Source organism: Hypanus sabinus, chromosome 14 (genome assembly GCF_030144855.1).
Source record: "Hypanus sabinus isolate sHypSab1 chromosome 14, sHypSab1.hap1, whole genome shotgun sequence".
Lineage (NCBI taxonomy): Eukaryota > Metazoa > Chordata > Chondrichthyes > Myliobatiformes > Dasyatidae > Hypanus > Hypanus sabinus.
Genome location: NC_082719.1, coordinates 45,727,612 through 45,741,426, shown reverse-complemented (window position 1 = coordinate 45,741,426; position 13,815 = coordinate 45,727,612). Strand labels below are relative to the sequence as shown.

The 13,815-nt window shown below is 38.9% G+C and overlaps 1 protein-coding gene across 1 annotated transcript; it reads right to left on the bottom strand.

The window, feature by feature from the left end:
- Positions 1 to 854: 854 nt before the first annotated feature.
- Positions 855 to 13,467, bottom strand: uchl1 (ubiquitin carboxyl-terminal esterase L1 (ubiquitin thiolesterase)). The gene is made up of 9 exons (XM_059989089.1): positions 13,326 to 13,467; positions 13,214 to 13,225; positions 12,780 to 12,908; positions 7,713 to 7,863; positions 7,385 to 7,470; positions 7,248 to 7,295; positions 5,041 to 5,110; positions 3,637 to 3,695; positions 855 to 3,411 (listed from the first exon to the last, which is right to left on the bottom strand). Exons 1-9 carry the CDS (start codon positions 13,356 to 13,358, stop codon positions 3,325 to 3,327), a joined length of 675 nt encoding a protein of 224 aa, XP_059845072.1. The 5' UTR covers positions 13,359 to 13,467; the 3' UTR covers positions 855 to 3,324.
- Positions 13,468 to 13,815: the final 348 nt, after the last annotated feature.

Here is a 13,815-nt window from a genome sequence, read left to right as displayed (position 1 = left end):
TTTCGGGCCGAGACCCTTCGTCAGGACTGTTAGCCAATTGTGGACTTCAGGAAGAGCAAGACAAAGGACAACTAACCAATCCTCATGGGGGGGGGGGGGGGGTGAAGAATCAAAAGTGGAGAGAGTGAGCTATGTCATGTTCCTCTGTGTCAAGATCTGAGGATATAATCTGGTCTAACACATTGATGTAGCTATTAAGGTGGCTAGACAGTAGCTATATTTCTTAAGAGTTTGAGATTTAGTTTGTCACCCAAAACACTCAAGAACCTCTACAGATGTACGATGGAGAGCATTAAGACAGGCTGCTGCATCACTGTCCAGTATGGGGAAGGGGGTCACCACTGCACAAGGTAGAAGTTGCAAAAACTTGTAAAATTAGTCAGCTTCATGGGTACTATCCTCTGTAGTATCCAAGAGATCTTCAAGGAGCAGTACCTTAGGAAAGCAGCATCCATCATCAAGGACCCTCACTTCCCAGGAAATGCCCCCTTCTCAGTTTCTGTCAGCAAGGAGGCCAAGAAGCTTGAAGGCACACACTCCGATTCAGGAGCATCTTCTTCCCTTCTGCCACCCAATTTCTAAATGGACATTGAAACCATGAACACCATCTCACTACTGTTTTATTTCCGTTATTTTGCACTACTTCATTTACCACAACTTAATGTAACTCAGGCCCTTTTCCTCATTTATCATGTATTTCATTGTACTCATGATGTTGTGAAATTTGTAACTTTACATATGCCAATGATGTTAACTCTGATTGAAACCTCACCAAAGGCAAATGGATGTCAAAAAACAAACAAGCTGTAAGTAAAGATATGCCATTGGCTTCAATAATTTTCATCTTTTGTAACTAATTACAATACACATCTTAAACTGTTGCAGTGATTTTATTTCAGTTTTTATGCAGCTGTAAAAATTAGGCACAATGTGGAATTAAGCCACATTTCCAGTTTCTGCAGACAAATTTGAGGCGAAGTACAACAGTCCAGCACTAAATCAAGTAGCTTTTATCAGTCTACTGCAGTGTTCACAAGGTGGATGCTCAAAAATTTATGACTGCTTTTGAATACAACTACAAATATTTTCTATTCAATACTGCCCAAGATAGAAATTCTGCAGAAATACAGTGCCTTGAAAAAGTATTCATCCCCAACTATTTTCACATTTTGTCTCATTTTCTAAATTTAAAATATTGAAAGATTTAAGCTAATCTCCAAAACAATGCACATCAGGTCAAATCAGAAAAATGAAAACCTGTCAATTTATTAAAAACTAAAAACCAAAATTGTGAGGCTGAAAAGGTATTCGTCCCCCTTGTCCCCTTACACACCAACTTTCCTCGGGTGCAATATGTTACCTTACTTTCCCAATTTGTTTGATGTAGAAAATGAAAGGATCCTGTTTTCAATGAATTCATAAGAATAGCCCCCTTTCTGTAAAAGCCAACAGTATGGCAGATTTTCAACTGCCAAAGCCAAAATAACATTCAAGGCAAGTCAGGAAGATAAAAATAGGGAAGCACAAATCTGGGGAAGGGTACAAGACCATCTCAAAGACATTGAACACACCTCCAAGCTCATTGCAGTCAATCATGAAAAAGTGGAAAAAATGAACCTACAGCCATAGTTTTTAGGTCAGGCCATGCCTGTAAACTTACGTTACTGAAGAAGAATGGGATTTTAAGAGGCTACTCTGATCCCAACAGTCAGAGTTAGCTGCAGAAGTCAGTGGCTGCAACTGGAGATAAAGCTCATGGCTCCCCAATCTAAGGCTTTGTATAAAAAGGGTTTTTAAAATGTAAAAGTGGTAAGGAAGTAGTCTCACCTTAAAAACATTCTTGCCCATAAAGATGTTGCAAAGCATCACTCAGAAGATACTGTAAAGATGTGAAAGTAGGTCTAGTGGTCAGATGAGACAAAATTGGAACATTTTGGCCTCAGCACTAAACAGTACGCAGGGCATAAATCTAATGCTGTGCATCAGCGAGGTAACACCATCCCTAGTGTAAAATAAAGTGGAGGCAACATCATGCAATGGGGATTTAAGGACTGCTCCAAGAACAGAATTTCAGTCATGCACAAGGCAACTGCAACATTGAGGAGAGTACTTTGCAGACAAAGAATGAACCAAGCTTAGACAGGACCAATGTGGTCTACAAAATCCAATGCAGGGATTGTAGCAAATATTACATCAGCCAAATTGTGAGAAACCTATCCATAAAGATCCACAACTATCAACTGGCTGAAAAGCAACATGACCACCACTCCCTGGTCTCCACCCATTAAGACTGAGGAGCACAAATTTAACTGGGCATCAGTGAGTCATTGCACAAAGCAAACACACAGCATGCAGAATTCCTATAAGCATGGTTTTCCATGAACAATTCTGTAAACAAATTGCTTACAGACCTCGATACCATTTGAGCCGATGCAGGTAAAATTCCAGACGACAACACACAGTTTGCCACACAGCCAATCAGTGATGAGATTTCCTTCTCACATCGCAACTGAGTTTCTGAAATGTTGTTGATTCAGTTGATTGTATATAAAGGCCAAGCATATGGAGAACACCACAATCAACAGCACACTGACAATGTCTTTGCATGTTGATCAAACGTTTGCAAGATATTAAGATGGGGGGGGAGGAGACTCAATTCCACACCCCCCCCCCAACAAAGTCAGTTAGCCCTGCAGCAGGATAACCCGAAGCACACTGCCAGAGCAACCATGGAGTGGCTTCAAATGAAGAAAACTGATGTCCTTGAGTGGCCCAGTAAAAGTCATGGCTTTAACCCAATTGAACATCTGTTCCAAGACCTCAAGATTGCTGTCCAACACTGCTTCCCCAACTAAGCTGGTACTTGAGCAATTTTGCAAGGAATAGGCAAATCTTGCCCCAACACATTGTACTAAGCTAATAGAGACAGCCAAAAAACTACTAGCTGTAACAGCTGCAAGAGGTGTTTCAATTAAGTACTGAGCAAAGGGGGATGAACACATTTGAACTGCTGCCATATCAGTTTTTGAATTTAGTTTTTCACACTTAACAATTTTCTGTCCAAAAAAAGCATATGGTTCACAAATACTCCATTAAATTGATCAAAATCCCTCATGATAATATTCATATGAGAGGTTGGGGGCTGAAAGCTTCTGCAAGGCTCTGTACTATCCATTGAACTTCAACCATTCTTACTATACGTGTAAAAAGGCAGCACTTAAACTTCTTCAATATACACAAGTGACTTAAGCTAAAACATTCAGAGCTTAGAATAGCAATTTAAACTGCAGTGCTGTGCTTATTGTTTACTTCCCCATCCCCCATTCATGAGGCTTTGCAAAGTGCCACAGCAGTAAAGCGAACTTCTCCTTGATCACGTTCCATGAATTGTCTGCATATTTTTGCTGCATCCTGCAAAAACAATTCTTAACATTAATAAAAAGCAGATTCCCAGAACCACTGACTTTATCAACCAAATTGTAATTTTTTCTTGCATGCTGCTTACTCAAACATTTGTTCATATTCAATATATGCAACTAAATTAAAGAGATTCTGATCAAGATAAATTTAGATTTTTACCAATTATAAAACATGAAGTTGTGGAGTCAAGAGTTGAAATTGAGTTCGATAACTCACCTGTATCAAACTATCTTTTGATGTTTCTCCATGGTCAATTGGAAATGGCATTCTTCCATCTTTAAAAAACCAAAAGTAAAATGTATAGGACATTATAAATAAGCCACCGATGAAAAAGGCCATTCAACTAGACAAAAGCTAAAGCAACTTGCTAAAAGTTAACTGTTCATAGAGGGAACTCCAGAATTTAAATGACAAGCATTAATGAATGTGCCTTAACATTAACTACTGCCAGTTATCAAACACTTCAAACTTAAAAATTGCAAGTTAAACTGTCACCACATTGATAGAGCTGCTCTTATGCAGAAAAGAACTGTTTGTTTACTTGTGGTTTAGTACCCAATGGCAAATTAAATAGTGGATTCTCATTAATTGGGACACATTGGGACCAGTACAGTTTGGCCCAATTAGCCAAGGTTTCCTGGATATAATTAAAAGGTTCAAGAAACTATCATTTAACTGAGTAAAAATTTAATTAAACAAGATACAGAACTACAGTACTTAGTTCCAGGTCAGACAGAGGAATTCATCTGCCATGTTCTGACTATGAAAAATAAATCAGCACTGACACCCAGTGCAGATAATGCACTGGTTTTATTACCTGATTTAGACAACTGCATCCTCCAGATTATCTTTTATATTGTAACATTAAAGATGATCATTGATACCTTTGTAATTCCTAACGAAGTAGTGAAATCATTTCATTTTCTCTCCTGGCCATTTCTGGCATCTCCAAGCCTCAACACTTGAAACCACAATGAGCAAAACAGATCAGAATTGCCTCACTGCTTATTTCTTGCCAGCTTTCAGTGACAAAAAAAAACGCTTTTTGAACACAAACACATGCAAATTATGCTACTTAAATACCAATTACTTAAGCTTAGTTAGCATCTAACAGCCACACAACTGCACTTGACTGATGCTAGTTAGAAATTACTCAGCAAGTTTTCTGTCCCAATTAAATGAAGGGAACCTCAGTTATTTTGAATTAATTTGTTTTTTTTTGTGTTGCCCCAATTAAACAGCTGCTTTGATTAACTACTGGCCCAATTAAATGAAATCCACAGTATCACCATTTGATAAACATGAGAAAATTTACAGTTTCTGGAAATTTGAGCAAAACACAAAATGCTCCAGGAACTCAGCAGGCCAGGTAGCATTTATGGGAAAAAAGTACAGTCAACATTTCAGCCCAAAACATCGATTGTACTTCTCCCCCCCCCCCCCCCCATATAGATACTGCCTGGCCTGCAAAGTTCCTCCAGCATTTTGTGTGTATCAGCACTACGCCTGGGCACCTAATATTGGATATTGTGCACTAGTCACCAAGTTTTGTGCAAAGTTAGCTTATAGTTTGAAATAAAATGTAATAGTGACAAACAATTATGTGCAAGACAGTGTTACCCAGTTCATAGAGGTGTCCATCTACGCCAACAAAGGTGATAAAATGGAAGTTCGTACCATCTTCATGCAACTATAAAGAAACAATAATTACTGCATGACATTTTATCCAACTATATTCAGATACTGGCTAATACACCAGTAATCTTAAAACTAGTTCTAGATCACTGATCCAAGGACTCACAATTAAAGGCAAATTTTGATGAATCTGAGAACTTTGAGGCCTCTATTTAGAGCTTGGAATCAAGTATACTGTGGACTCTATTGTTCATAGAAAAAACTGGATTAGAACTGCAACACAGACTCCAGGGCTTGCAGAAGAGTCAAGCCTAGACTAAGTCTATAGATAACATGTGGGATACAGAGATGGGGGAGATCTTTGAAATCTTTCAAATACTATAAGGCCTGAATACTGTACACAGAGGAATCTTCCATTTGTGTGTGAATTTATGATTGAGGATATAACCCAAAATGAAAAAAAGGAACATCCCTTTAAAGCAGACTAGGTGGTTGTGAATCTGCAGCATTTGTTGCCACACAGGGCTGTGGAAGCCAAGTCATTGGGCGCATTCAAGGCAGAGATTGATACATGCTTGATTGGGAAGGGGTTAAGGATTTGGGAGTGGGGAGAAAAAAGATTGAGAGAATAGTTTAAAGGAAGAAATGTCACCTATGATTGAACGTCAGAATGGATTCAAATGGTTCCCCAATCTTGAGGTCTATGGAACAGCCAGAGATTAGCTATGGGGAGCTAGCAAGAGGAAGAACAGCAAAATGTTACAAAGATGAGGGGATCCCAATACATAAACTTAGCTGGCAAATATAGCAAGCAATTACGATGAAACCATGACCTTTTATGCAGGATTCAGGATACAAAATTAGGGAAATTTCAATTCTATTTTAAAAACCACACCTGGCATAGTGCACAGTTTTAGTTTCCATATAGAGTAATCATTCTAGTAGTCAAAAATCAGTCATAGAAACGTCTGAAGTTGAATCCTGATTAAGAGAAATGATTGATTGGAATTAAGATGATTAGAGGGATTCTTCAGGGTGAGGGATAAGAGATGGGAGTCTTTAAATATTGGTTCTTTACCTAATGGAGATAAATGTACCCCTCATTTGGAAATTAAATATACGCATTTTTCTACCCAAGAGTCCACTGTAGTGGAAGATCAGCAGGCATTTTGAATACATGGGGAATTGATGTTTGGAAAGATTTAGTAAGTGGTGTCAAGGCCAAGACTAGTTTAGCAAAAGCCTTACAGAAGGGCTACTCTCATTTTTTAAATCTAGATCAACAGGCATTTTTGTATCATGAACAAAAGTCAGCTTTGTTCAAGTTGGTAGCAAGTTCCTCACAAGTGCAGTATGATACGAATTACCTGTTCATTTGTCCAAGAGTAACATTTTCAAAGTTCACTAAAAAAAAAAAATGCCAGCTAATAAGGTTGGGTGTATTGTGGCATATCTCAATTCTCACTCAGTTGTACAGAAAATAGCAATGGAGGAAGCCACATGACATTGTAGCCCACACTTCACCCAACCCAAAAGATAGTTACACAAGTGCAACTGAGTTGTAGTCTAGTATTGTGATTACAAATTTTGATGGAAATAATCAGTGCAAAAATTGTCATCTTGTTTATAAAGATTTATATCAACTAGAAACATCTTTATAACAGCAGTGGGATAAAATGGTTATTAGTATTCATCTGATGATCAAAAGGGGAAGATTTCTCCATCGTAGTGCATTGAACGAGCACAAAGCTTTAGTCAAGTAGCAAACTAGAACCTGGTATTCATTGTTAAAGCCCAATCTTATCCTATGTGGAAGGATCTGCCAAAATGGTCTTGATCCACTTTGGAAATACTGTAAACCTATCTATTCCAAGGATGGGTAGAGAACATCTGATTGTGCTACTATCAATTTGGAAAAGCTAACTATAATTCAGTGTCATGTTGAACCACTAACAAAAATCTCAACATCAGATTAAAATTTACAACCAAAATGCAGAATTGCCAGGTTTGTCCTATACACTGGGATAGTGCAATTCATTAAACCTGGTTAACAAGTTGCAGAATTACAGAGCCCCCCCCCCCCCACGTCTATTAACAGAACTGCAACTGTTACCAAAGTTTCCAGTTTCAAGATGCAAGGACAGATAAAATATTAGCTTTATTCAGATGTCAGTATAGTGGCATTTTCTTACCCGACACTCTCCTTCATCTGCAGTGGCATCATGTGCTGCACGTATCTCCTACACAGGAAATTCAGATAGCTTAGTGAAACCTGATAATTTAGTTTAGCTTTGCAAAGATACTCAAATCTTGGAAATTTAAAGATCACCTTATTTTGTTCCAATTGCTTTGCTCTTTCCTTAGCTGAAAGATTTGCAGTTCCGTTGAGAAATTTCTTCAATATTGAACCTTCAACTGCAAAAAACATTACTCTGAAGGCACATATTCAATTAATGAATCCCCACCCAAACTTCGTTAGAATAAGCAAAGCTGGTTAAAGGTACAACTTCAGGGAATATGTAATAGCCATTTAATGCACAGCTTTAAATGTGTAGGCACGAGTTTACTGTACTTGTGAATAAGAAATATTGCTTTCCTTCACAAATCTTAAGTACAATTGGACAGCACATTAAAATCTAAGCAAGCAAATTGCTTACCAAAGTCAAGTTTATCTTGATTGTTGGCAACAGTGTTAACAAGTGCAATAGTGCCACAGGAATTTGAAATAGACTGTGCCACAAAGTAGATTTTAGAGTCAATGCCTTTCCCACTCAGTTCTGAAGTTTGACGGTTTCTGTGCGATTCATGCTGTGTGGGAAGAGAAGCAGTATTAGCAAACTGCATTTATTCTGTGCCAAAGCAATGATATCTGCAAGGCTGCTCCATTATTCAACAAGGTGACAGATCCTGCATCTGCTGCCTGCAATCTTACTCCCACTGGGGACAATCTGGAACAGGAATTGATGCAAGAGTCTGAGGACTGATATCTACAATAAGAAACAATTGTCAGACTCCTAGGACTAAAATGACTGCACCTTTTACTGGAGCACATCTATACTGTCCTGTCCTTACACATACTGTGTAGTCATACCCACACAGAAATGCTTGTCACATGCTTATTTGAATAAGCCTTTGAACTGACAATAATGACTAGAATCTACTGCAGCAAATTCATGATGCAATTTCATCATCTTAGAGAGATTACTGGAATGGAACAAAGTTAAGAAACTTGTGCGCATCAGTTTTCAAAAAAACCTTCAAAGTGACATCACAAACTATTAAGTACAAAAAGGAAAATAACCATGATTTCATGTAACTATAGAACAAGACTGAGCAACTTAATTCTAGACATTCAATAATCTTGTTCCCTTCAAGTTTCTCTAGCATCCTGACTAAGCTTATTGAACTGCAGATTGACATTTAAGTTTGTGTTGAATTACTACTATATATTAAAGACACAACCAATGGCAAGAAAGGACAAGTTATACTGTAGTGGAAGATGCCAAAACTTCCCCCAATCTCAATACCCAAACCAAGAACAACCAAAGTTAATTTGATCACTTACGACCATGACTGTAGCTATTACTACATGGCTAAGCTTAGCTCAAACACCATCTATAAATTTGCCACTGACTGAGTTGTTGGCAGAATTTCTAGTGAGGATATAAGACTAAGGAATTGATTGTGGACTTCAGGAAAGGGAAGTCAAAAGTATACACACCAGTCTTCAGAGGGATCAGCAATGAAAAGGGTGAGCAATTTCAAGTTCCTGAGTGTCAACATCTCCGAAGATCTATCCTGGGCCCAACATATGATGTAGTTACACAGGAAGAATGACAGCAGCTGTATTTCATTAGGAGTTTGAGGGAACTTAATATGTCAATGAATACTCTTGGCAAATTTCAACAGATGTTCCTCAAGGCTGTTATAGCTGGTAATGAGGGCAAGCTCCCAATACATATTAAATGTTCCCATGTTGTGCACCTCAAATAGCTTCCACCAATTCCAGCTTTCACATGGATTAGCTTCTCAGCCTGGCAGAACTGTTTCCACTGTCAGGAGTAAAGGAAGGTTACTGGCACCTTAAAACCAGTTGCTTCAGGCAGATAAGAGATTGTCAGCTGAGATTGGCAACTCATCGAGAAAGAAAATTGATTTCAAACCACGGCTTTGCATGAGTGGCTATACCATTCATAGCCAAGGCTTTGGGCATAAACCAAAAGGGAGAAATTCTGAGCTTGGCAGCTTCCTAAGGCAGCTCTATGTTGAGCTGACTGGCAACTCCTGCAACATGACCGGTGCCGAATTGTATTGGTTTCTTTGTAGCTTTGGGTTTATCAAATGCATGGAGAGGGGAACCTTGCTACATGGATTACAGCTTGCTGCCCATAATGTACTGTGCAGACTTGCAAGCATGGATGCAACATCCATGATCAACCCTGACCGGAGGCCTCAGCTATCGAGAGCACTAACCAGTTGCATCATTGTCTGGTATGGAGGGACCACTACAAAAGATTGGAAAAAGTTGCAGAAATTTGCAAAATCAGCCAGTTCCATTATGGACACTAGCCACCCAACAAAAACATCCTCAAAACGGCTATGCCTTAAGGCAGTATCATTGATAAGGACCCCAATTACCCAGTGCATGCCCTCTTCTCATTACCACCATCAAGGTGGTGGTATAGGAGCCTGAAGTCATTTCAGGAACAACTTCTCTTCCTTCAGATTTCTGAACAAACCATGAACCACATTTACGTATTTTTCTCTTAACACAATTTTAATATACATTTCTTGTTGTAATAGTGTTTTAAAAATTATGTATTGCACTGTACTGCTGCAAAACAAATTTCAGGATATGCCAGTAATATCAAACCTGAAAAATGCCAACCAGGTTACAGGCATGACTAGCTCTGCAGCAACAGTTCTTCAATTAAATGTTGCATGTTATTACATCAAGGGCATAACAAGAGAAAAACAAATGTTTGAGTTTATGATTTAAATTTCAGTATCAGAGCTCCGAGTAAAATTACTTCTGCAAGCTACAATGACAGGTCAATCCCTCACCAAGCTCACTATTAGCAACCTTTTGAAATCCAGGATTTCTGGTTTAGAATCTTTGGCACTGAAGGCTCCAATTAAATACAAACAACCAATGTAAATATAAAGGGAGATAAGTGTTGCTTAATCTCAGGAAAGTACAAGGTCATATGAAAACTCAGGTATACCATCTGCCTGTGTAGAAGATTCAAATCAAGCCTTCAATGCCCATAAGTCAGTATAATCAAATAGAGAAATTCCTGTTACACATGCCAGCTTGGCACATCTCATGACAGAAAAAGGTGCTACTGCTTTACCAGCAGCTTCTGGCCCATTCAAATATTAACTTCAATAGTTTCCTCAATAGGCAGCTTCATCCTTTGGAATCAAGTATTCTTCAGACCAGACATTTACTCCAATAAATCCATAACCATACAAATATTAGGGCCACAGAAACCTCAATCAGATTGGCTCTATGCTCTTACATTGAGAGAGCATTTTTTATATTTAGAATTAAAGACTTGGTCACCAATAGTGGAAAGACTAATTATTAATTCTAAAACAGAATAGGGGAAAAAGCCCATTTTGGTACAAATTCAAGATCTAATTAAGCCAATGACTTCAGTGCTGTGACACTCAATGCACGAATCAAACAGATAAAAAACTTCAAATATGTAACCAACAAAAAGGATAACCAGCAAGATAGAAGGGATTGACAAGTATAATAAATCATAGGAATTTTACTATGTTGAGAATCAAATTTCATATCACTGGCTTGAAACTTGTTGCTTTCTGGCAGCAGTACATTACATATAAATTACAATATGTATACAAAAAATTAAATTAGGTAGTGCTAAAAGAGGGGGAAATTCTGAGGCAGTGCTCATGGATTCATTGTCCAATCATATGATGGCACAGGGGAAAGCAGCTCCTGAAATGTTGAGTGTGCGGCTTCAGGCTCCTAAACCACTTTGAAAGTAGCTCTGAGAAGAGAGCATGTCTTGGGTGATGAGAGTCCTTAATGATGGATGCTGCCTTTGAGGCATTGCCTTTTGATGTTGTCCTGGATACTGAGAAGACTAGAATCCATGATGAAACTGGCAGAAATGCTGCTTTCCACAGCTTTTTCCAATCCTGTACATTGACCCCTCCATACCAGACCATGATGAAACCAGTTAGAATGCCCTCCATAGTACATCTGGATATTTCAGCATCTTGGGCAACATACCAATTCTCCTCAAACTCTATATGCACTGTCATGCCTTTAATTAGTAATTGCTTCAATACTTTGGACCCAGTATGGACCTTCAGTGATGCTGACACTCACGTTGTTCAACCTTTCCGCTGCTGATCCCACCATGAAGACTGGTATGTGTTCCCTTAAGTTTCCCCTCCTGAAGTCAACCAACAATTCCTTGGTTTTACTGATGTTGAGTACAAGGTGACAGCTGCAACACCGCTCGACCAGCTGATCTATCTCACTCTTGTTACCATCTGAAATTCAGCCAATAATTGCTGTGTCATTGGTAAATGAACAGATGCTCTTTAAGCTGACCCTGGCCACACAACCGTGGGAAGGCTGACGTCAAAGTACAACAGTCTTTTAGAAAGGACGATTAAATACATGTCAATGCCAGTATTTTGATCTTTATTCACCCGAACAAAAACAGTCATTCAGTTTAGTTTTATTACACCACACTCATTCCAACCACTTCAGGAATGAATACTAATGACAAAAGTACACTCAAGTTTTCAAACTACTTCCAACGGAAAATTTAGATGTTCAATTCTCACATTGACCAACATTTGTTACTGCAAAATGAGATTTCAGTTCAGCTTGATGAGACTCAAATCCTTTTGGTGCAGGGCATCCTAACTAGGGTTTTAACTCAACATATAAAATGGGCTCATGGTCATAATGCACTTCCTCCTTCATATACATCTATCCCCTACAGACATGAATTTGTAATCAAGTAGTTAAACTGTACTTTATAAAAAGAGCTTCATAAGGCTTCTTTGGTGATTATAGAACAAAAGCTTGCCTTTTTTTTAAGACAAATACACAAATTGCAGTTTAATGTTTTAAATTGTAGGCATTCCACCTGCCTCCTGGTCAGACCAGAAAGGAATAGTGATTCCTCATGAGAAATCTCTGCCATTGCTTAAAGAAAAAAACAAAATCTTTGTTTACCAATGTGGTTAATTGTTTGCACAAGGTCAGGAAGGGTAATCATTTGGATGTCATGGCTAAGGTTAACAGCATAAAAAGGCAAAACTTACCAGTCTGTGTAGAACAAAGCATTTATTTCCCCCAAATTATTAGCAGTCGGTGAAGATAGCATTGAAATAGGATTTTATTGTAAAGAAAATCTTATCTTAGGGAGACCTATCAGGATCATTCCAGAAGCTTGTTTGCTAAATATTAAAAAATACAAATCTGCATAAGTATTATCTCTGGATATTGTATTTATTCTCAGAGAAACAAGGATATTTTGCTTTGTCTACTGTTGGAAGATACACCAAACTCAGACATGATACAGGGTTGATTTATACACGTAATTTAATTTATACACGTAATATCGGTTTTGAATAAGCGCTTGAAAAAAATAAGTTTGTATTTAGCGTTGCCGAGTTCACGGTGGTTTAACACAACAGCGGGATCAACACGCTCGCAGACGGCGCCGTACCTGTTGACTGAGAGGAAAGAGTAGCAGCAGAGCGCACACGGGCGATGGTACCATGGATAGGGATTCGTTTTCTAGTCCCAATACATCCACGAACTTCCAGCTGGAAGCCACACCCAGGCGAGAGAGGCACTACGCAGAAAGCAATACTTTTAACACAATGACTATTAAAATATTTCGTGTTATTAGATCCAAATGGCAAATTCGAAGTCTATGTGTCTAATGTGATAGAAATTCATATGGTGCACCCATAATTGGAAATTTATGACCGCGCCCTTTATGTTTAGTATTTGAGCTAAATATTTCTATTCACATGCAAGAAAATAAATGAACCACTTTATTTTGTTTAACTTAAAAGAGCATCCGAAGACATTTGTAAATCAAACGAGGTCGTTGAATCGTTGTTGAATCTGATGCTGATTCTGTTGCGCACTTACTTTATTCAGCGTCTGGAATAGACAAAAATAAATAAAGTCAAAGTGGTTACATTTCAGCAGAATAAACCATTTAAAAAGGAATGCTCTGCTATACCTGAAGAATGGTACTTACCTCGGGGTTGATTTCCATCGCTTTCCATTCCATTGTTGCAGTGTTTCCGACCAAACCTGAGGACAGCGCTCTCGCAGCAGACGTGTGAGTGCAGAACAATCTACCAGGCAGACGCACTGGGCGGGGCTTTAATACCCACACCGGAGTTAATCCACTGCGGAATGGGGGGGGGGGGGGGGGGCGGTGGCGATAGTTTAAAAAAAAGATCGGATCAGATGAGTTCATCAAGATACGGCCGAACACCTGCGGCTACTTTCTCCGGCAGAAAGCTCGGGCAAACCAGCGAAAGCTGGGAGAGTTTCCGGCTGCCTTTCATCTCCTGTACCTACTGGCCCCGCGTGTCGTTAGCACAGTCCAAGTCTCCTGATCCGTCCGGATAAAACTGTCTACCGTCTCTGAAAATAGAAGGGCATCAGTCTCTCTGCTAGCTAGAAGTTTATTAGAAACGAAGTTCTAATACCCTGCAAAGGGCCTTCTGTCTCGGGTAATG